A 22,846-nucleotide genomic window follows, 5' to 3' on the forward strand; every position below is an offset into this window, starting at 1 on the left:
TGCTTAAATGGGAAAAGAGGAAAATGTCAGGTAAACTTCCAGTCCATAGCCTAGTAGAAACAACGTGGAAGAATGAGGGACCAATGGTAACGGAAAGAAAAGGAGGAAATCAGGGTAGAGAAAAAGGAAAACAACCAATCATGGGGCCAGGGCGGAAAGCCAGGAGACAACAGGATTGAACGCTACAATTGTGGCGAGTGGGGCCATATAGAAAGGAAACGCAATCAAAATAATCAGCCCAACCAGAAAGGACCAGTGACCAACTTGTACCCAGATCTAATGGATTATCTGACCACAGCCCTGAAAGAGGTTATTCCATCGGCCTTCCCTGCACCTGTTTGTGCAGTAGGTAGTAGGAGAGAAAACAAGGGCCCATCAACCGGGCAGCCACCCCCGTTGCAATGATGGTGTCTGGCCTTGGTAAGCTACCTATGCCCGCTGCAGTTTGATGGGTACGGACGTCCACGTGTCTTGGCGATGGCTGGAAGCTGCAAAGGCACCTTTTTGGTAGACATCAGAGCATCCTTGCTGAGCATCAGAGTATCATTGCTGAGCGAGAACCACAAAAGTCACCCTTTCCCACTGGGATCCCCTCTCAACTGAGCGGATTCACTGGTAATACACAGGTGAGGATGTAATCTCAACCATTATTGTTAAAATTAGATCCATACAAGTTCACCTGGTCACGTGTGTTAATGCATATGCGATGAGATCAAGGTATTATAGGGGCAGCATCCATGTAAAACATGGTATTGAAATAGACCTAACTGCTGGTGCACTCTGGAAGTTAGAGGAGGAAGTCAAGGAGTCCTCGATTGTTAATCATCTTTGCGGGGAAGTTTGCTTTATACAGTGATTCAAGGAATACAATCTGGAAGAGCTTCCTCTGGGGGCGAGGGAGGCGGAGTGGGCCAACAAACATGCTTTTGCGAGCCATAAACACGATTGTGGGAGAACGAGAAAGGTGGTAGAGACAGGCGGACCAGATCTGGCCTATTTCTGAAACAATACTGTTTCCCACGAGCGAACAATCGCCTCCAAGCCGCAATCGATTTCCTGGTGCAACAAGGCATCTTGAGAACTATAGCGACAGAAATAAATTCACCGATCTGACCGGTGAAAAAAAACAGGCTGGTCATGGCGCCCAACAATAAATTATAGACAGCTGAATAAGATCACCACCACGTGGCCCCGACTGTTGTATCAACCCGAGGTACCGACACAGTACTGGACATCTCAAACGGGTTTTGGTCCATCAGACCACCAATACAAATTTGCATTCACATTTAAGGACCAACAGTATACTTAGACATGCCTGCCGCAGGGATTCTACAATTCACCTTCAATAGTCCACCAAAGAATGGCAAAAGCACTGTCAAACTTTAGTCAGCAAGAGGCTCTGGTCCAACACATGGATGATTTGTTACTCCACGCTCCCGATATGGATACTCATTTGAGTTTGTTGGATAAGTTGCGGAAGTTACTGAAAGAACAGGGGTTGAAGGTAAACCCAACGAAAGCCCAGATAGCGCAACAAGAGGTGTCCTTTTTAGGAGTAATAATAAATGAAGGCAGGAGGAGCATTGATAAACACAAGATTAAAGCAGTACAAGGCCTTCCATGCCAACCTCAGTTAAAGCAGTTCACTCCCTCCTGGGATTGATGGAATACTGCAGGGACTTCTTGGAGGATTTTGCAATTTTAAGTGTGCCTTTATATGCCGTACTAAAGAACAATGCACCATGGGAATGGATGCTGGTGTGCAGAGGCGGTGGAGAAACTTAAAACCACACTGCAATCAGAGCCCGTTCTGCAGGCTCCTCATGCTGAAAAGCCTCAAGGTGGCTGCCAGAGCTCGTGTTGTCTGCAGTACTTTGCAACATACGTTTGGGAAATTGTGTCCCATGGAGTATGCCTTCTGGGTCCTAACGCCCGTTGAGGTGAACTATTCTGCTTGTGAAAACACCTACTTGCCACCTTTTGGGTGGTACAACATTTCACCTACATAGTAGGACTCTCCACTTGCTACTCGACGATCAACTGAAACACGGATCTGTCTCAAATGTCCGACATGCTGGTTGGACGTTGCTACAAGGGAGAGATATCACAGTGAAACATACCTAAGGCTCACCATGCCTAGCTGGTAATTTCTTGTACCAGGTAGAAAACGCCTGCACCAACAGAGGCCCAGTCAGGGCAGGAGAAATCCCTGATTCTATCCAAATCTTCATCGACGGCCTGTGCATCACCAGATGTGGAATATATGCACCGGAGACAAGAGGAAATCTTGCTAAAGTTGCTGCCCAATCTCACGGCCCAAGCAGCAGAGTTCACTGCCTTCACCTATGTCACGTCCAACCTTAGTGAGTGAGTGTCAACTCCCACTCACGAAATACTCAGACTCTATGTACGTATGCAACTCATAGGCCGAGTATCTCCAAATATGGGAAAGAAAGAAGTTTCATCTCATCAGACAGAAGGCCCCTACCCTCCGCGCTATTATTAAGGTATATTTTTACTATGGCAACTCCCCACCATGAGAAGATTGCAATACATAAGGTGAAAGCCCATACTAAAAACTAACCCAGATGGGAAGGAAATAAAAGGGCAGGTGAATTGGCAAAGAAGGGAGGGGAGGAAGGACAAGAATGGGATCCGCAGAACTGTGCTAACCCTATTAATGCAATGACAGACCAGAAAGGGCCAGGCAGATGATACCTAGATCCAACAGGCACTCATGTCAAAGAACATCCCTCTTGAACATCCGAGATGGCCTGTTGTTCTATGGGGAACGCTGGGTTGTCTGAGAAACCCTCCAGAACCAGTTCCTATGTCAGGCACACGACAGCGGGACACCCCGGACCTGCGGGAATGCTAACCCGATTTCAGGACATGACGTGGTGATCTGTTCAAAAAGGGGACGTAAATCATTATTGCTATAACTGCTTGATATGTGTACAGCACTACCCAGATTCAAGGACCAAGAAGGCCCTCTTACAACACACCAGGCCATCCCCAGGCCCTTGGACTGATTTACAAATTGACTAAACTAGGATCCTTCCCTCCTTCATCAAGAGGGATTAAGTATGTTATAGTGGTGTTGGACACCTTTTCTAAATGAGTAGAAGCTTTTCCAGTTCCCAATGCCACTGCCCAGACTACAGCAAAGATTCTGGTGAACCATGTATTCACCAGATGGGGGATCTCCAGGTCAATGAAGTCACCTTTACAGGAAGGGTCATGCAATACACGATGCAATTGCTGGGAATAAAAATGCAATTTCATATCCCCCATAACCCTACTTCATCAGGGATCGTGGAGCGAATGAACTGCACTCTAAAAACAATATTTTTGGGGAATGAAGTTTGGCAAGTGGAGGGTGTTTCAGTGGGAGAACATCTGGGTAATAGTGATCATAATATAATTAGATTTAAAGTAGTTATGGAAAGGGTCAAAGAAAAATCAACAGTGAAAATGCCCGACTCGAAGAGAAACAATTTCAGTGATTTGAGAAGGGATCTAGCACTGGTGGACTGGAATCAAAAAGTGGCCAGGAAAAGAGTAAATGAGCAATGGCAGGCCTTCAAGGCAGAGATAGTTCGGGTACAAATCAAGCATATTCTCATAAGAAAGTAAGATGGAGCATCCAAAGCTAAAACTCCCTGGATAACAAAGAAAATTGAGGCTAAAATAAAATGGAAAAGGAGGTTTACGATAAATGTCAGGTACAGTATGAAGTTGAAAGCCAAGCAGAATACAGAGTGCAGGGGGAAATTGAAAAAGAATATAAGAAGGGCAGAGAGAGAGTATGAGAAAAGATTAGTGGGTAACATAAAATACAAAAATCTTTTATAAACATATAAAAAAAGAACAATTAAAAGGAATGGTGGGGCCAATTAGGGACAAAAAGGAAATCTTGTGGAGGCAGAGGGCACGACTAAGGTTACTGAATAATTTATATCTATCTTCACAAAAGAAGAGGATGAAGTTAATGTCGCAGTAGAGGAGGTAGGAGTAGAGAAATTGGATGGGATAAAAATAGATAGAAAGGAAGTGCTAAATAGGTTGGCATCACTCAAAGTTAACGAGACACCCGATCCAGGTGAGATGCATCCTAGATTGCTGAGGGAAGCTAGGATGGAGACAGCAGAAGCTCTGACCACAATCTTTCAATCCTCCTTGGATATGGGAGTGGTGCCAGAGGACTGGAGGATTGCAAATGTTACACCCCTGTTGGAGGGGGATTAACCTGGTAACTACAGACCAATCAGTTTTCCCACCACTGATGATAGACTAACTATTGTCAAGGACAAAATTAATTCTCACTTGGAAAAGCATGGGTTAATAAAGGACAGTCAGCACGGATTTGTTAAAGGCAAATCATGTCCGACTAATCTGATTGAGTTCTTTGATGAACTAACAGAGAGAGTTGATGAGGGTAGTGGAGTAGATGTTGTATGTATGGGCTTTCAAAGGCATTTGATAAAGTACCACACAACAGAATTATTCAGAAAATAGAAGCACATGGTATTAAAGGGACAGTGGTCACTTGGGTATGTAATTGGCTAAGGGATAGGAGGCAGAAAGCAGTGGTGAACGGATGTTTTTCTCACTGGAAAGAAGTATGTAGGGGTTAGTATTAGAATCATAGAATGTTTACAGCACAGAAGGAGGCCATTTGGCCCATCGAGCCCATGCCAGCTCTCTGCAAGAGCAATCCAGCTAGTCCCACTCCCCTGCCCATTCCCTGTAGCACTGCAAATTTTTTTCTACTTATCCAATTCCCTTTTGAAAGCCCCGATTGAATCTGCCTCCACCATTCTTTCAGGCAGTGCTTCCAGATCATAACCACTCGCTGCGTAAAAAAAGTTTTCCCTCATGTCACCTTTGATTCTTTTGCCAATCACCTTAAATCTGTGTCCTCTGGTTCTCGACCCTTTCGCCAATGGGAACAGTTTCTCTTTATTTACTCTGTCCAGGCCACTCATGATTTTGAACACTTCTATCAAATCTCCTTTCAATCTTCTCTGCTCTGCTCTTCTCCAGTCTATCCACATAACTGAAGTCCCTCAGCCCTGGAACCATTCTGGTAAATCTTTTCTGCACCCTCTCTAAGGCCTTTACATCCTTCCTAAAGTGCGGTGCCCAGAATTGGACACAATACTCCAGTTGTGGTCGAACCAGTGTTTTATGAAGGTTCATCATAACCTCCTTGCTTTTGTACTCTATGCCACTATTTATAAAGTCCAGGATCCCTTTTGCTTTTTTAACCGCTTTTTCAACCTACTCTGCCACCTTCAATGACCTGTGCACATATAACCCTAGGTCTCTCTGTTCCTGCATCCCTTTAGAATTGTATCCTTCAGTTTATATTGCCTCTCCTCGTTCTTCCTACCAAAATGTATCACTTCGCACTGCTCTGCGTTAAATTTCATCTGCCACATGTCCGCCCATTCCACCAGCCTGTCTATGTCCTCTTGAAGTCCATTACTATCCTCCTCACTGTTTACTACACTTCCAAGTTTTGTGTCACCAGCAAATTTTGAAATTGTGCCTTGTACACCCAAGTCCAAGCCATTAATATATATATCAAGAAAAGCAATGGTCCTAGTACTGACCCCTGCAGAACATCACTGTATACCTTCCATCAGTCCAGAAAACAACCGTTCACCACTTCTCTGTTTCCTGTCACTTTGCCAATTTCGTATCCATGCTGCCACTGTCCCTTTTATTTCATGGGCTTCAACTTTGAAGACAAGCCTATTACGTGGCACTTTATCAAACACCTTTTGGAAGTCCATATATTCTACATCAACCACATTGCCCTCATCAACCCTCTGTTATTTCATCAAAAAACTCAATCAAGTTAGTTAAACACGATTTGCCTTTAACAAATCCATGCTGGCTTTCCTCAATTAATCCACACTTGTCCAAGTGATTGTTAATTCTGTCCCAGATTATCGTTTCTAAAAACTTCCCCACTACTTGAGGTTAAACTGACTGGCCTGTAGTTGCTGGGTTTATCCTTACACTCTTTTTTTGAACAAGGGGGTAACATTTGCAATTCTCCAGTCCTCTGGCACCACCACTGTATCTAAAGATGATTGGAAGATTATGGCCAGTACCTCCGCAATTTCCACCCTTACTTCCCTCAGCAACCTGGGATGCATCCCATCTGGATCTGGTGACTTATCTACTTTAAGTACAGCTAGCCTTTCTAGTACCTCTTCATCATCAATTTTTAGCCCATCCAGTATCTCAACTACCTCCTCTTTTACTGTGACTTTAGCAGCATCTTCTTCCTTGGTAAAGACAGATGCACAAGTATTCATTTAGTACCTCAGCCATGCCCTCTGCCTCCATGAGTTGGTCTCCTTTTTGAACCCTAATTGGCCCCACCCCTCCTCTTACTATCTGTTTACTATTTATATGCCTATAGAAGACTTTTGGATTCCCTTTATGTTAGTTGCGTTTCTATTCTCATACTCTTTCTTTGCCCCTCATTCCCTTTTTCACTTCCCCTCTGAACTTTCTACATACAGCCTGGTTCTCACTTGTATTATCAACCTGACATCTGTCATATGTCCCCTTTTTCTGCTTAGAATCATAGAATCATAGAAGTTACAACATGGAAACAGGCCCTTCGGCCCAACATGTCCATGTCGCCCAGTTTATACCACTAAGCTAGTCCCAATTGCCTGCACTTGGCCCATATCCCTCGATACCCATCTTCCCCATGTAACTGTCCAAATGCTTTTTAAAAGACAAAATTGTACCCGCCTCTACTACTGCCTCTGGCAGCTCGTTCCAGACACTCACCACCTTCATCTTACTCTCTATCTCTTTCATCATTGTCATTGTAATGGGTACGGTAGCATAGTGGTTATGTTACTGGATGAGTAACCCAGAGGCCTGGAGTCACAAGTTCAAATCCTACCATGGTAGCTGGGGAATTTAAATTCAATTAATTAAATAAAAAAATCTGGAATATGAAAAAAAACTAGTATCAGTAATGAATGGCCATGAAACTACTGGATTGTCATAAAAACCCATCTGGTTCACTAATGCCCTTTAGGGAAGAAAACTTACCATATGTGACTCCAGACCCACAGCAATGTGGTTGATTCTTAATCGCCCTCTGAAATGGCCGAACAAGCCACTCAGTTGTTCAAGAAGGTGGCCCACCACCTTCTCAAAGGCAATTAGGGATGGGCAATAAATGCTGGCCCTGCCAGCGACACCCACATCCCATGAATGAATAGAAAAAAAATTAGGACCATTGCTTTTCTTGTTATATATAAAAATGACCTGGACTTGGGTATAGGGAGTACAATTTTGAAGTTTGCAGATGATATAAAATTTGGCAAGTAGTAAATAGTGAGCAGGATTGTAGCAGACTTCAGGGGGACAGACTGGTGAAATGGGCTGACACATGGCAGATGCAATTTAATGCAGATAAGTGTGAAGTGATGCACTTTGGGAGGAACATGGAGACAGTATAATCTAAATGGTACTATTTTGAGGGGGGTGCAAGAGCAGAGGGACCTGGGGGTGCATAGTCACAAATCTTTGAAGGTGGCAGGGCAAATTGATAAGGCGGTTAAGAAAACATATGGGATGCTTAGCTTTGTAAATAGGGGCACTGACTACAAAAACAAGGAAGTTATGCTAAACTTTTACAAATCATTGGCTGGACCTCAGCTGGAGTATTGTGTACAATTCTGGGCACCACACTTCAGGAATGATGTCGAGGCCTTGGCGAGGCTTACTAGGATGATACCAGGGATGAGGGACTTCAGTTATGTGGAGAGATTGAAGAAGCTGGGATTGTTCTCCCTAGAGCAGAGAAGGTTAAGGGGAGACCTAATAGAGGTATTCAAAATAATGAGGGGTTTTGATGTGGCAAGTGGGTTGGTAGCCAGAGGTCATAGATTTAACATAATTTGCAAATGAACTAGAGGGGAAATGAGGAGAATTTTACACGGAGGGTTTTTAAGATCTGGAACACACTACCCCAAAGGGTGGTGGAAACAGATTCCACAGGAACTTTGAAAAGGCAATTGGACATGTACTTGGAGAGGACTAATTTGCAGGGTTATGGGGAAAAAGCTGGGGTGTGAGACTAAATTGGACAGCTCTTTCAAAGAGCTGGCACAGGCATGAGGGGCCGAATGGCCTCCTTCTGTGCTGTACGATTCTATGATTGTAACATTAAAGAAATTGGTGACTCAGTCCTCTAAGACTTGGGATCAATTGGTACCATTAACTCTAATGACTATGCAATCAACCCTCTCCTGAACTACCAAGATAACAGGGCGAGATTATGACAGAGCAAGTTATGCTAACTCCAGAGCAGCTTATCTGTGCTGATTAATCTGAACCACAATATCAGGCCTTGGGCAAAAAACCTACGTTAAACAGCTAATCAAACAATTTGGTGCAGGTAAATCGGTTTGTTACAGCCAATATTGCAGCATCCAAAAGGGCAAACAAGATGTACTTTGATTCAAAAACACTTTCCACCGAATGGGATAAGGGCCAACAAGTAGCGGTCAATGCTTTCAATCAAACGGACCCCTTTTACGCTGCATTCCAGAAGCGGACAAGACTAACCCCTCAGTCTACAAGGTGGTGCTGAGTCCTAAGAAAAATAAATGGTTTCACATTAACCAGCTAAAGGCTTTCCCAGCAAATGCACCTGTTATTAAGGATCCTCCTAACCCGGTTGACACATGTACATGACCGTGAACCCCCACTGCCAGTGGCAAACCCATCTCAAGAAAGGGCCCTCAGGCTGAAACCAAGGCTTCAGACCGATTCTCTATGCCTTGATTGTAAGGGGGCAGGGGAAGTCCCAAACAACCAAGGAGCTGGGAAAGGCAAAGAAAGAAAAGGAATTAAATTGATTAAGCCATTAAACGGATATTAACAAAGAGCAAATAGTACCGTGATCATTTTCTTACTGTTTTTGTATATACATAGCCTAAGATGGCTGCCAGTACTACTGCCCTTCTCATACTAACAACTACAATGTTGGGCAGCACCCCGGATTAGGATTATGTCAATGTTGTTTGTGATTATCCAGATATTATGATGATTGTCATTTTGATTATTTTAATTCATGTAATAAGACCAAACCCTTAGAGGTTATGCAAAAGACTTACGTCACTCTGCGCCACGGAAAGGTGTTACGCGAAGCAGGACTTTGATTTTCTTTAAATTGTAAATATGAGGGACATTGAATGGAGAATAGTCCAAGGCGATAGGTGTAAACGATGAATGAAAGTGGACGTTCATTATCATCATCACGCCCACTTGAGGGACAACTGAAGGATTATGGATTTTTTAATACCAGTATTAAGGAAACTAAAAAGAAACCCTGGATTGCTCAAAGAGCAGAATTTCGTTAAAATATTAACAAAGGACAGAATACAGAATTGTTAACCTAACTACTCTGAAGGCTAAATGAGTCAATGTACTTTTGCAGAGATAAGGGACAAGGTTAAGAAGATCGCTGTCCTGCTGAACCTTGAGAGACTGTGGGAAGATTGGAAAACTCCTTTTGCGAGAGGGAAAGGATGGAAAGTTACTCAGAAGTTTGCTTTGCCAGCAGCCAGGGTATAAAAAAAGGACTGTTTAATCCTCTAAAAGAGAAAAGGCAGTGGGGAAGGAGTCCACCGTACCAGAAGAAAGATGACATCAGGAGTGTACCCTCAGACAAGGGTGTGATCAACCCTTCGTTTTGGGTGTTATTCAGACTCTCCTTTAAGGTTGTATTATTAACTGTTTATTGAATAATTGTTAGAAGTAATAAAGCATTGTTGATTTTACCAATACGTTGACTTACGTTTGGGACTAATCTTCCTTCTGGGTTTGAACTAAAATTTATAGACGCTAGAGTGAAATCCTACACTCTAAAAACTCTTCTCCCTCACATATGGTCGAGTATTTGTAACGGTTCCTCAAGCTCAGTGAGTTGGAGCTTAACCTCAAGTCCACCTGGAGATACTTGTTACACAACTCTTTGCCCTCGATACTTTGTATTCCAGAACCTCCCACATAATTTCTGCAAGTTCTGCATAGAAATAAAAAGACAGTATGAAAACCCATTGTATCAATTAGGATTTTCATTAATCACTGAGTTAACGTCAAATAATTTATTATGGTACTTATATTCTGACTTGGCTTAATGTAGTGGCAATATACATTTAATTTATCATCACACCACCAGACAGACTTGTAACCACTAGTATTTCATTGTAGTGTTATGCTACTCAGGAACTGATACATCATTAACTCACCTTTTATGAGACCTTTGTTAAACAGTACGTGCAGAATGGCACATCTTTTTAGATAGTCCTAAAGTATAAGAGACTGACTTTTAGCCAGCAGAAACACAGTCGGAGGAGGAACAGATAGTTAGACACATCCAGCGGATCGATGCTGACCTTTGGCCTAATGTTGTGTAACTATCGGAAAGATCATCATCAATGAGCCAGGCATGCCGATTGTCCACTCATGAGAGACGGGTAATATGTATCTATTATTGCACCGTTAAAGCGATTGTTAGTTACTGCTAACGGACTGTAATATATAGTCTGAACTACCTTATGCAATGAAGTCTGAACAACCTCTATAACCAATATGGTGTCATGTTGAATCATTGAATAGTGGGAAAGACAAACATCCCCGCTCCAGAAATTATTACAGTTGTTAGGGCCTTATCAGCTGAAAGCAGCCTGGCTTGCCTTTGCTTGGGGACAAAGGCAACTTACTGAGGATTATTTTATGATGGGGAGTTTCATGTTTCTTTGGTTCTGTAATAAAATGCAACTAAATATGGTTCTACAATATTGTGAATCATGGGGAAAACACCATTAGTCATAACAAGATCTTCCTTTTTCTATAGACTAACCTCATCTACCTTCTCACCAAATTCCTCTAGTTCTTAATTTTTCCAAAAAAGATATTTAATTTCACTTGAACCCAAATACCGTCTGCTTCAGTGGCCTTCCCTGGTAACTTACTACACAACTCTCCCCCTTTTCATGAAAGAGCAGTCACCTGATTTCACTTTTACTCTCAATTTCCCAGCTTTCAATTTCTGCCCCCGCCCACCCAAAACCGATCATTTGAATCCATTGGCGTACTAAATAATTTAATTGGATCAAATTTGCCAATTCCCTTTATAATCCTAAACTTTAAATTGGGTCACACCACGGTTCTTCTTTTCCAAAGAAAACATGCCCAAATTCCTTAGTCTTTCCTCATAACTGACACCGTAATCTGCAATATCCTTGGCTCCCTCTGCATTGGAACTCACTCAATATATGTTGTGGGTGAACTGCATGGTACCAGCAACACACGACCCACACTGATGGGGTGATGTTTGTTGTAAGAGTCCTAATTGAAATGAGTTTGGGTAGTTTCAGGTGACAATGGGCCTACATCACAAAACTACACTTAATTCAGAACTATTTCAGCAATCTTTCTTAGAGGAGGCCAAAAAGATGGTACCCTGTAACACAGGAAGTGCAAAAATTCAAACCAAGAGGGCAAAGGTACACTTTTGTATAAAGGGCGTTACATTTTTCTCTGGCCATACTGTCCCTGACCGGGAAATGCTTAAAGCTGATACTGGTTGACAAAATGGAAAATGGTCCCATCCCTCATCTTGATAAGCACAGAAATTGCACTGAGCCAGAAATTGCACTGAGCAGCGAACCAACAGTGCTCGCCACTCCATAGATTTCTACTAACTCACTTCCTCTAACAGGAAGCGGAGAAGAGCCCAGCGTTAGCTCCAGCTAAACTAGGACCAATGGGAGAAGCAAGAGGATCAAGCTCTCTCCTCGACCAATCAGATTGCAACATTTTTGACATGCTGCGAACAGTTTCTGCAAGCTGGAACATAAAATCCAGGAAGTGAAAGATACAACTCTGAAATCATTTGCAAAAAAAAGTTATAGACAACGAAAAAAGGATAAGAAATAATCAAATTAAATAAGAGACAGAAGGAAAAAAAAAATTAAATTTTTTTTTAAATTTCTAAATGACCAAAAACTTTTAAAATGTGGAGTAATGAGACTCCACATTTTTTAAAAGTTAATGACTGCCAAACAACTAAAAATTAAGACTTACTACGCTGTTAAAACTTAGTTTAGACCTGTTTTTTTTTTACATGTACCTGTTTTGTTGCGATATTAGTTACTTTCCAGCTGAGCAGAAGAGCAAGATGGCACTGGTTCATTGGTTCCAGCCGGTGATATCCCTTTAATGCAAAGCTGTCATATTGCCAGCAAACCAGGTGGAGCAAGCCATGGCTTCCACTCCCATTCACTATCCACAGACCCCTGCTGGAAAGTACATGTTGCTTAAAAGAGAGTCTGGATCCCACTACAAAAGGCACAGATTAATTAACTCCCTTCCCCACCCTAATAAATTATGACAGGCTGGATTCCAATAAATTAATTACAAATAGTGCTAAAGTAACAGAGCCTAAACAAATTACTATGCTGTGTTCTATAAATAGGAATCAATCCAATAATTTAGGCACACATATATTTTTCCAGATGCGTCTTGCTCCAGAATGCTCCATGTTCAGATGATGCTTGCCATCAACATATGCAGTTCTCTCCTCAAAGTCCTGTGACCTACTGCACCCACCTTCACAATCCACCTTCCATTGTGCATTACACCCCTGATCCTCCTAGTCATCCACTCACACAATCTATGAAGTCCACCAAAGCCAAATTTCAGCCCTCCCCCACAGTGTTGCACTTCACTGGCTCTCCTTTCCATGCACTCCATTTTTGACCATTTATATTATTTGCCCTCGATCGTGTCTGCATTCTAGCGGCCTTGCACTTTTTCCTGTTTGGTAGGCATGTTTAGTTGCACCCAACTTCCAAGTGGTTACAAAAGTTTGTTGTTAAACCTCACTTTTGTGTGCTTCTCTATGATGTAAATGTAAGGGGAAACGCTGGTTGATCATCTCTCTGTAAAAATAGCCCACTTTTTCTCACTTTAGATTGCATGTACCACATGACTATCAGCAGTGGGAAGCAGGAAGAAGTGACAAAGAGAGGGGAGCAGGAAACAGTTCCGAGTGAGAAGTGCACTGAACAGGGTGTGGCAGAGCACAGTGGTGAAAAAGTTGCATGGCAAACATATTGAATTAATAAAAAACATTCCTTGGCCAGTTTCTTGTGGGGAAAATAAATTTTTATTGGCAGGAATTTCAACCTTGACGACAATGGAACAAAAATAGTACCAGAAGACTGGCGGACAGCTAATGTTATTCCTATATTTAAAAAAGGGATATAGAACAAGTCCAGGGAACAATAGACCAGTTAGCTTAATGTCAGTGGTAGGAAAGATAATGGAATCTTTACCCAAAAATGTAACAGAAAACGAATCTATAATAAAGATTGGTCAGCACGGATTTCAGAAGGGAAAGTCATGCTTGACCAATCTTATTGAATTCTTTGACGAAGTAACAGAAAGAGTAGACAAGGGTAATGTAGTAGATGTAATACACTTGGATTTTCAAAAGGTCTTCGATAACGTCTACAATCAAAATTGTAGACTCATGACTAAGGTCAGAGTATTTGGAATCGGGGACTGGTAGCAGAATGAACAGCAAGCTGGCTACAAATCAGAAAACAGCAAGTAGGGGTTAAGTAGCTACTCAGACTGGCAAAAGGTGGGAGGTGGCGTTCAACAGGGATCAGTACTGGGACCATTGTTGTTCACAATTTACATCAACGATTTGGACTCGGGAATCAGAAGTACAATTTGTAGACGACATGAAATTGGGGGGGGGGGGGGGGTGTAGTTAATACAAAGGAGAAATGCGTTAAAATGCAAGAAGATATTAATAAACTTACAGAATGGGAGTGTAATTGGCAAATCAATTTCAATATTGAAGTGGTGCATTTTGATAGGAAGAATAAGGAGGCCACATATTGCTTGGATACTAAGTCTAAATGGGGTAGAGGAGCAAAGGGATCTCAGAGCATAGATACAAAAATCACTAAAAAGTAGCAACATGGGTTAAGGCCATAAAAAAGGCAAATCAAGCACTGGGGATTATTTCTAGAGGGATAGAATTGAAAAGTAGAGAATGTGTGTCAAACTTGTATACAACCTTGGTTAGACCACACTTGGAGTACTGTGCACAGTTCTGGACTCCATATTATAAAAAAGGATATAGAGGCATTGAAGAAGGTGCAAAAAAGATTCACAACGATGATACCAGAAATGAGGGGATATACTTATCAGGAAAGACTAAACAGGCTGGGGCTCTTTTAGGAACATAAGAAATAGGAGCAGGAGTAGGCCATACGGCCCCTCCAGCCTGCTCCGCCATTCAATCAGATCATGGCTGATCTTCGACCTCAACTGCACTTTCCCACCTGATCCCCATATCCTTTGATTCCCCTAGAATCCAAAAATCTATCCATCTCAGCCTTGAATATATTCTATGGCACAGCATCCACATCTGGGGTAGAAAATTTCAAAGATTCACAACCCTCTGCATGAAGAAATTCCACCTCATCTCAGTCTTGGATGGCCGACCCCTTATTCTGCGACTATGCCTCCTAGCCAGGGGAAACAATCTCTAGAAAAGGGAAGGCTGAAGGGGGACCTGATAGAGGTCTTTAAGATAAGGAAAGAGTTTGATTGGGTAGATGTATTGAAAATGTTTCCACTTGTCGGGGGTTGGGGGGGGGGGGGGGGGAGTCCAAAACTAGAGGTCATCAATAAGATAGTCACTAATAAATCCAATGGAGAATTCAGGAGAAGCTTCTTTACCCATCAGAATGTGGAACACGCTACCACAAGCAGTATTCGAGGCAAATAGAACAGTTGCATTTAAGGAGAAGCTAGATAAGCACGTGGAGGAGAAAGGAATAGATGGGTATGCTGATAGAGTTAGATGAAGTACGGAGGGAGGAGGCTCACGTGAAGCATAAACACCGGCATAGATCAGTGAGGCTGAATGGCCTGTTTCTGTGCTGTAGACTCAATGTAAGACTGAAACAGGAAAAAAGAATGTGCAGTACAAGTGTCTTGAAAGAAAGCTTTTAAAAAAAACATTTCCTGCCAGCAAGAAGATCCGCCAGTAGGTTCTACCTCTCTAAGCCAATCCTTTGACATAAATAATGGAGGGTTTTCAGGTATAGTGGGGGGGTGGGGGGACGGCAACTTCAAATCAGATCCATGGAAACCATATTACAAGCTGGAGCATTTAAGGCATTTTTAGCTTATGTAATGCTTTGAAATGCACAATTCTCACATAATCAACAATGGTACTCTCACGTCGGAGTCAAAAAGTTGTAAATTCAAGCCTTACAATAGACTTGAGCATATAATCTAGGCTGAAGTGATACAAAAGTCTGTACAACCAATGGCAGCAGCTGTTTGTCAGATATAATTTAGTTTCCTGGCTCTTGATATAAAAGGTTGACCACCTCTGTTCTTTTGGGTGCACTTTCCAATTACTTTCAGACTATTAATTTCTCATCATCTCTACCAAGCACACATGTGTAATTCAACAGTAAAAATACACATCTATTCTAAGGCTTCTGTAGTTAGCTCAGCTGGTATCATCCTCATCTTTGAATCAGATGGTTATAAAAAGGTACAAGCCCTACTACAGACTTCAGCACATAATCTATGCTGACACTTCACCGCAGTTTACTGAGGGAGTACTGCACTGTCAGATAGTATAGTCTTTCAGTTAAATTGTTTGCTGTGTGCAAATTTACTGTCACATTTAGATATAGAACTTGCATTTATATAGTGTCTTTCACCACCTTTGCAGCCAATGAAGTACTTTTGAAGTGTACTCACTGTTGTAATGTTTTGTTTGCCTACATAACATTTCAAAAAGTAATTAGAAAGCGCTTAGAGAAGTTGTGAGGATGTGATACGACACTATACAAATACAAGTTGTTCTTTTTCTCTCTCTGTATTTTGAATAACTAAAGATTTACTAAAATATTCTAAAATGATACTGCTAGTTAATTTCATTTTAGTAACAATTACTTTACTAATACAAATCTGAATAGAAATCTCACCCTATGCATTAGTAATCCATAAATGTTAAGCAACAGAAATTAAATTCAATGAGATTATTGGGAAATGTGTACAAAACCTTCCTCATCCCATTAGCCCGAAAACTATATTATATATATACTCACACACATCACTAGTACTCTCCAAGACTCAGCAAGTTTATCTCGTGAGTAGCTAAGCCCTAGGTCCAATCTCCGATCTGTGTCAAGTTGACTGATCTCATCTGTAACGCTGACAGGGCACAACTGACCTCAGCTTCCCTCGGTCGGGGAGGGGCTTCATCCAGGGATCCCAGTCCTGACCTCTGATGGAAATGCACATGTGTGGATGCTAGGTAGTAGCTGATCATTAGTCACTGGCTAGGTGGTAATGAACCTGCTGAGCTGACTGAACAGTTGAAACTGGTTTGTGACCTAATTTAGTAGCAGTATTATAAAAAAGTAGTAGCAAGAGCACACCACATTGAGCAGGGAACAGAGGGAGAACAGCACTGCCATAAATGGAACTCTGATCAGAGTGGGAAAGAGTAGCTTTATTGAAGTTTAAGTAGATGGAAATTTAAACTTAGCTAACATTTACAGTAAGAATGGCAGCATAGGAAGAGACAGTGATGTGCAGTTCCTGCAGAATGTGGATGTTTTGAGTATCAGAAGTTAATTCAGGCAAATGCATCTGCAAGATGTGGATATAGGAAAAGGCCAGAATATCCTGCAAAAAGGAGTTTAGGAAATTAGGAAACAGGCTCAGGAGCAGCACTTCAAGGGTGCTAATCTCAATACTCCCCCAGCCATGTGTTAGACAAGGGAAGGATGGGAAGTTCAGTTAGGAATGCAGTAATAATAATGAGACATGATAGTTAGAGGGGTAGACACTATATTTTACAGTCCAGACCGAGAGTCCCGAGTGATTTATTGCCTGCCAGGTACTGGAGTAATTGACATTTTGAAAAGGCTGGAAAAGATTATGGAAAGGGAGAGAGTAGCCAATCATCATGGTCCTTTTCGGAGCCAACGATATAGGAAAAGGCCAGAATGTCCTGCAAAAGATTAGGAAGCAAATTTAGGAGCAGGACTTCAAGGGTGGTAATCTCTGGAAGGAAGATTAGGGAGCTCAACATGTGGCGTTAGGAAGAAGGTTTTCACTTTATGAGGCATTGGCACCAGTTCTGAGGACGATTGGGAGCTGTTCTACGAGGATGGGTTACATCTGAATAAGAAGGGAGCTAACTAGGTGGTCAAACAGATAAACAGGGAAGTGAAGAGCCACTTAAACTAGGAAGGGGTCAGGGAACATAAAAGCAAAGAGCAAGTAGAAGGTAGAAATAGATTAGGTGAATATACAAATAAGATAATTTATCAAAATGGATAGCCTTTGATAATAGGATGCTTCAGCAGCAGATACAATAAATACTGTGGAAGCTTGTGGGACAACACATTAGTCAAATATCCTAACAAAAAGTTACACTGCGGTTGAAATATTTTATTCTCGCGGTGTGGGCGTCGCTTGGCAAAGCAGGCATTTATTTGTCATCCCTAGTTTTGGAATACCTTTCAGAAATGAGGTTACATAATAGCGATATATTCTTTAATGCACAGTGCAGGGTGCGGTTTACGCTGCCGCTTTGTATCGGTGCGTGAAAATAAGAGGCATATATGTCCAGAGCCATCAGCACTTTTGTTGACCCTCCGGGTCACATGGCTTCCAAATAGTGGGAATTAAAAAAGAGAAATAGCTAAAACAATTCAATATCCCTTTATGCAGAAAGTTCCGAGGGGGGGGGGGGGTTGGCATGTTTATCTAAATCACAGTTGGTGATTTTTTTTGTACTCCTTTTGGCTAACTTGCAGAACACTTGCACCAAGGTGCAACTATTGACCAGAGATGTGAATACTGGGGCACTATGACGGGTGATCTCCGGAATTTTACACAAATTTAACACAAGTTCGTGCAAAGCAGCATTAAAATTGTGGCCAAATTTGTGGGAGCCAAAAGTAAAATTCCAGATATTTGCACCAAATAAGATTGAACTAATTGAACGAGAGAAACAACCGTGGCAGCAATGGCTCTGAGCCGCGTATCGTCGCCCTGGTTTTTGCGTTTTGATCTTTTTCTCTCTCTCTATCTTGGCCTCACCTTCCAGGAGAAGACGCCAAATTGCTCCAGCTCTTTCAGGGTCACCGGTAGGTTGGGCTGCAGCCGGTGAGGCTTTCGCTGGTCATCCGCCGACTCGTCCATGTACCACGCTTCCATCGTGACAGCTTTACCCCACTGCAGTTCTAGCGACTTGTTGTTTGTTTAAAATAGTTTAATGGTAGCCCGGCAGCGCAGCAATGGTTTGGGGAAGACCACGTGTCCCAGCTTACAACCCTCGCAAAGTGGACTTTAAACGAATAGCGAAAGAGAGGGGCAGGCTTGAACATTGAACCCTGAACCCTTGATAGTCTGACACCACAAACTTGAGTCCTTATGTATTCTTGTGAAACATGAGCAGTTTATTCTGAAGCGGGACTAAATCTCATTGATTATTTTTATTTCAACTTGTGTAGTTTTGTTAAACGTTCTTAAGAGTTCCCTCCCAGATAAAACTTTTAAGAAGTACTTTATTGAGAGTTTTTTTTTAAAAAAAGCAAATTACTACGGATGATGGAAATCTGAAATAAATTCAGGTCAGGCAGCATCCGTGGAGAGGGAAACAGAGTTAACGTTTCAGGTCGATGACCTTTCATCAGAACTTTATTAAGATTGTTTGCTGTATCGTTTATTACCAGTCAGACGGGGTTTTATTCATGGTATCCACAAACTTTATTTTGCGACTTGGGAGTGAAACAGTGATCCTAGATCTCTCGAGCTTTGCAATCCTTGTATCTGTTACAGCGTTTCAATAAATCAGTTTGCTGCATCAAGACGTTGTGCTGTGTTTGGAGCATGCTCATCTTACAATACTCCCTTTATATGGTGTAAGGCGCTGCACAATATGATCTGGCTGTGCTCCAGATTAATCTCAATTATACTGTGGAACAGATTCAGAGACAGTTAGCAACACCAAAACAACTACGCAGTTGCTCAAAACACACGAGTGCACACAGCGTATCTCCCACAATGCCTTCTCTATTTGCCTCCCACAATTCCCCAAGAAAATATCCTTCTCTTCCTCATCTACATGCTGTCCCTCACTGACATCATCCACAGTCACAACAGCAGCTTCCATATTCATGCTGATGCCACCCAGCTCTAACTCTCCACAATTTCCCCTCAATCCCTCACCTTCCGATTGCCCTCTTTCCTGCTCATTGGTGGCCTCCTGGTTCTTGAAACCTTTTGCACAACAGCTGCTGGCAGGAAAACAGAAGCAAAGATACTCAATTACAGAGGACCCAACCTTTTATAAGGTAAATGCAACACCATTTGTAGAGGTCATGTGATCAAATGTCACGTGATCAGATGTCACATGATCAGGCATCACATGGGCAGAACATCACATGAACAGTAATGCCTCCGACCACAGTTGGCAACCCTATAATCATCACCAAAATTGCTTATTTCCACCTCCACATTACCTGTCTCGCTGCTACTTCAGCAGCACTACCACTAAAACTTTGTCAACCACATCTTACATTTATATAGCGCCTTTAATGTAGAAAAACATTCCACGTCACACTTTTGTCACCTCAAGACTTTTGTCCTCCTTACTGCCCTTCCAACCTCCACTTTCCATAAACTTTAACTTGTCCAAAATTCAGCTACCCATAACCTGCCCTAAATTCCACTTGCTCATCACCCCATTCTCCCTGACCTGCATCAGCTCCCTGTCTCCAATGTATTTAATTTAAAATCCTTACCTCGTCTTCAAATCCCACCGTGGCCTCACATTACCTGATCTCTGTAACCTCCTCGAACCTGATATCCTCCCACACACTCTAATCCTCTGAGACTGGCCTTTTGTGCATCAGTTTATGCTCCTTCACCCCATGATTATTGACAGTCTTCAGCTGTACTTTCTGGAATTTCCTCTCTAAACCCTTCTGCCTCCCCATTTCTCTCTCCAACTTTAATTGTCTTCTCAAAACCCATCTTTTCAACCAAGCTCTTGGTCAACCCTTCTAACTCTCCCACCACAGCTCAGCATCTGTTCCTTTATCCCTTTAATCTATTTTATTTAAAGGCATTATATAAATGCAAGTAGTTGTTGTAGCCCTGGTGAGGTAGGTGGGCAGAAAGACTTTGAACAGTCAGCAACAAACCACGACATTAAGAGTTAATATTCAGGGACCTTGTATCCAGTCCTGTTCATATTCCAGTTTAACACAGCAGACCTGATTCGAACAAACAATCATACAGCACAGGAGACCATTCAGCCCATCATGCTGGCTCTTTGAAAGAGCTATCCAATTAGTCCCACACCCCCTGCTCTTTTCCCCTTTGCCCTGTATTTTATTTTCCTTTTCAGATATCCAATTCCCTTTTGAAAGTTACTATTGAAACTGCTTCCACCACCCTTTCAGGCAGTGCATTCCAGATCATAACTCGCTGCACAAAAAAAATTCTCATCTCCTTCTGGTTCTTTTGACAATTATCTTAAATCAGTGTCCTCTGGTTACCAACCCACCTGCCAGCAGAAACAGTTTCTCCTTATTTACCCTATCAAAACCCTTCATGATTTTGAACAACTATTAAATCTCCTCTTAACCTTCTCTGCTCTAGGGAGGACAACCCCAGCTTCTCCAGTCTCCACATAACTGAAGTCCCACATCCCTGCTACCATTCTAGTAAATCTCTTCTGCACCCCGCTCGAAGGCCTTGACATCCTTCCTAAGGTGTGGTGCCCAGAATTGGACACTATACACCAGCTAGGGCCCAACCAGTGATTTATAAAGGTTTAGTAATAACTTCCTTGCTTTTCTACTCTTATGCCTCTGTTTGTAAAGTCAAGGTTCCCATATGCTTTTTTAAAAAAACAGCCTTCTCAACTTGTCCTGGTAACTTTCTGGGTATCTGGCAGACATGCAAGGTAAGGTGATTAGCATTGCACACTAGCTGCTCATGAATAGAATGAAAGCCTTTCCTCTTCATAAAATTGAGTACCACATGAGTTCTGCCACCTGTGGGAAACCTGCCAGTCTGTAGCACTGGGTAGCTTTTGTTTGTCTGCTTCCATTGGTAAGGATATGAACTGCACAGCCCTCCTGAATGGGGCATCAGTGATCATCTTGATGCAATAATGAACAGCTGTATAACCTTATGCTATGTGGAAACATCCAGTCAAAGAAATTTATGGCAATAGTGACTGACTGGTAAGTTAAAATTCTAAATTGGGGAAAGGCCAATTTTGATGGTATTAGACAGGAACTTTCAGAAGTTGATTGGGAGAGTCTGTTGGCAGGCAAAGGGACGTCTGGTAAGTGGGAGGCTTTCAAAAGTGTGTTAACCAGGGTTCAGGGTAAGCACATTCCTTATAAAGTGAAGGGCAAGGCTGGTAGAAGTAGGGAACCTTGGATGACTCGGGAGATTGAGGCCCGAGTCAAAAAGAAGGAGGCATATGACATGCTAAGGCAGCTGGGATCAAGTGGATCCCTTGAAGAGTATAGAGATTGCCGGAGTAGAGTTGAGAGAGAAATCAGGAGGGCAAAAAGGGGACATGAGATTGCTTTGGCAGATAAGGCAAAGGAGAATCCAAAGAGCTTCTACAAATACATAAAGGGCAAAAGAGTAACTAGGGAGAGAGTAGGGCCTCTTAAGGATCAACAAGGTCATCTATGTGCGGAACCACAAGAGATGGGTGAGATCCTAAATGAATATTTCACATCGGTATTTACGGTTGAGAAAGGCATGGATGTTAGGGAACTTGGGGAAATAAATAGTGATGTCTTGAGGAGTGTACATATTACAGAGAGGGAGGTGCTGGAAGTCTTAACGCGCATCAAGGTAGATAAATCTCCGGGACCTGATGAAATGTATCCCAGGACGTTATGGGAGGTTAGGGAGGAAATTGCGGGTCCCCTAGCAGAGATATTTGAATCATCGACAGCTACGGGTGAGGTGCCTGAGGATTGGAGGGTAGCAAATGTTGTGCCTTTGTTTAAGAAGGGCGGCAGGGAAAAGCCTGGGAACTACAGACCGGTGAGCCTGACATCTGTAGTGGGTAAGTTGTTAGAGGTTATTCTGAGAGACAGGATCTACAGGCATTTGGAGAGGCAGGGACTGATTAGGAACAGTCAGCATGGTTTTGTGAGAGGAAAATCATGTCTCACGAATTTGATTGAGTTTTTTGAAGGGGTAACCAAGAAGATAGATGAGGGCTGTGCAGTAGACGTGGTCTACATGGACTTCAGCAAAGCCTTTGACAAGGTACCGCATGGTAGGTTGTTACATAAGGTTAAATCTCACAGGATCCAAGGTGAGGTAGCCAATTGGATACAAAATTGGATTGACGACAGAAGACAGAGGGTGGTTGTAGAGGGTTGTTTTTCAAACTGGAGGCCTGTGTCCAGCGGTGTGCCTCAGGGATCGGTGCTGGGTCCGCTGTTATTTGTTATTTATATTAATGATTTGGATGAGAATTTAGGAGGCATGGTTAGTAAGTTTGCAGATGACACCAAGATTGGTGGCATTGTGGACAGTGAAGGTGGTTATCTAGGATTGCAACGGGATCTTGATAAATTGGGCCAGTGGGCCGATGAATGGCAGATGGAGTTTAATTTAGATAAACGTGAGGTGATGCATTTTGGTAGATCGAATCAGGCCAGGACCTACTCCGTTAATGGTA

The 22,846-nt window shown here is 42.4% G+C and overlaps 1 protein-coding gene across 2 annotated transcripts in view; it reads right to left on the reverse strand.

The window, feature by feature from the left end:
* adi1 (acireductone dioxygenase 1) overlaps window positions 1-19,455 on the reverse strand; it is a 37,678-nt gene extending 18,223 nt beyond the window's left edge. The window contains exon 1 of one of the 2 annotated variants that reach the window (XM_067984209.1): window positions 19,348-19,455. In XM_067984209.1, the coding sequence (XP_067840310.1) occupies window positions 19,348-19,374 (27 nt within the window). In that variant the 5' untranslated portion in view covers window positions 19,375-19,455. Of the gene's footprint in view, window positions 1-18,216; window positions 18,463-19,347 lie in introns of those variants that run through there. The other variant, XM_067984208.1, reaches the window with a different exon arrangement.
* Between the last annotated feature and the right edge of the window lie 3,391 nt (window positions 19,456-22,846).

The sequence above is a fragment of the Heptranchias perlo genome, chromosome 5 (genome assembly GCF_035084215.1).
Source record: "Heptranchias perlo isolate sHepPer1 chromosome 5, sHepPer1.hap1, whole genome shotgun sequence".
Classification (NCBI taxonomy): domain Eukaryota; kingdom Metazoa; phylum Chordata; class Chondrichthyes; order Hexanchiformes; family Hexanchidae; genus Heptranchias; species Heptranchias perlo.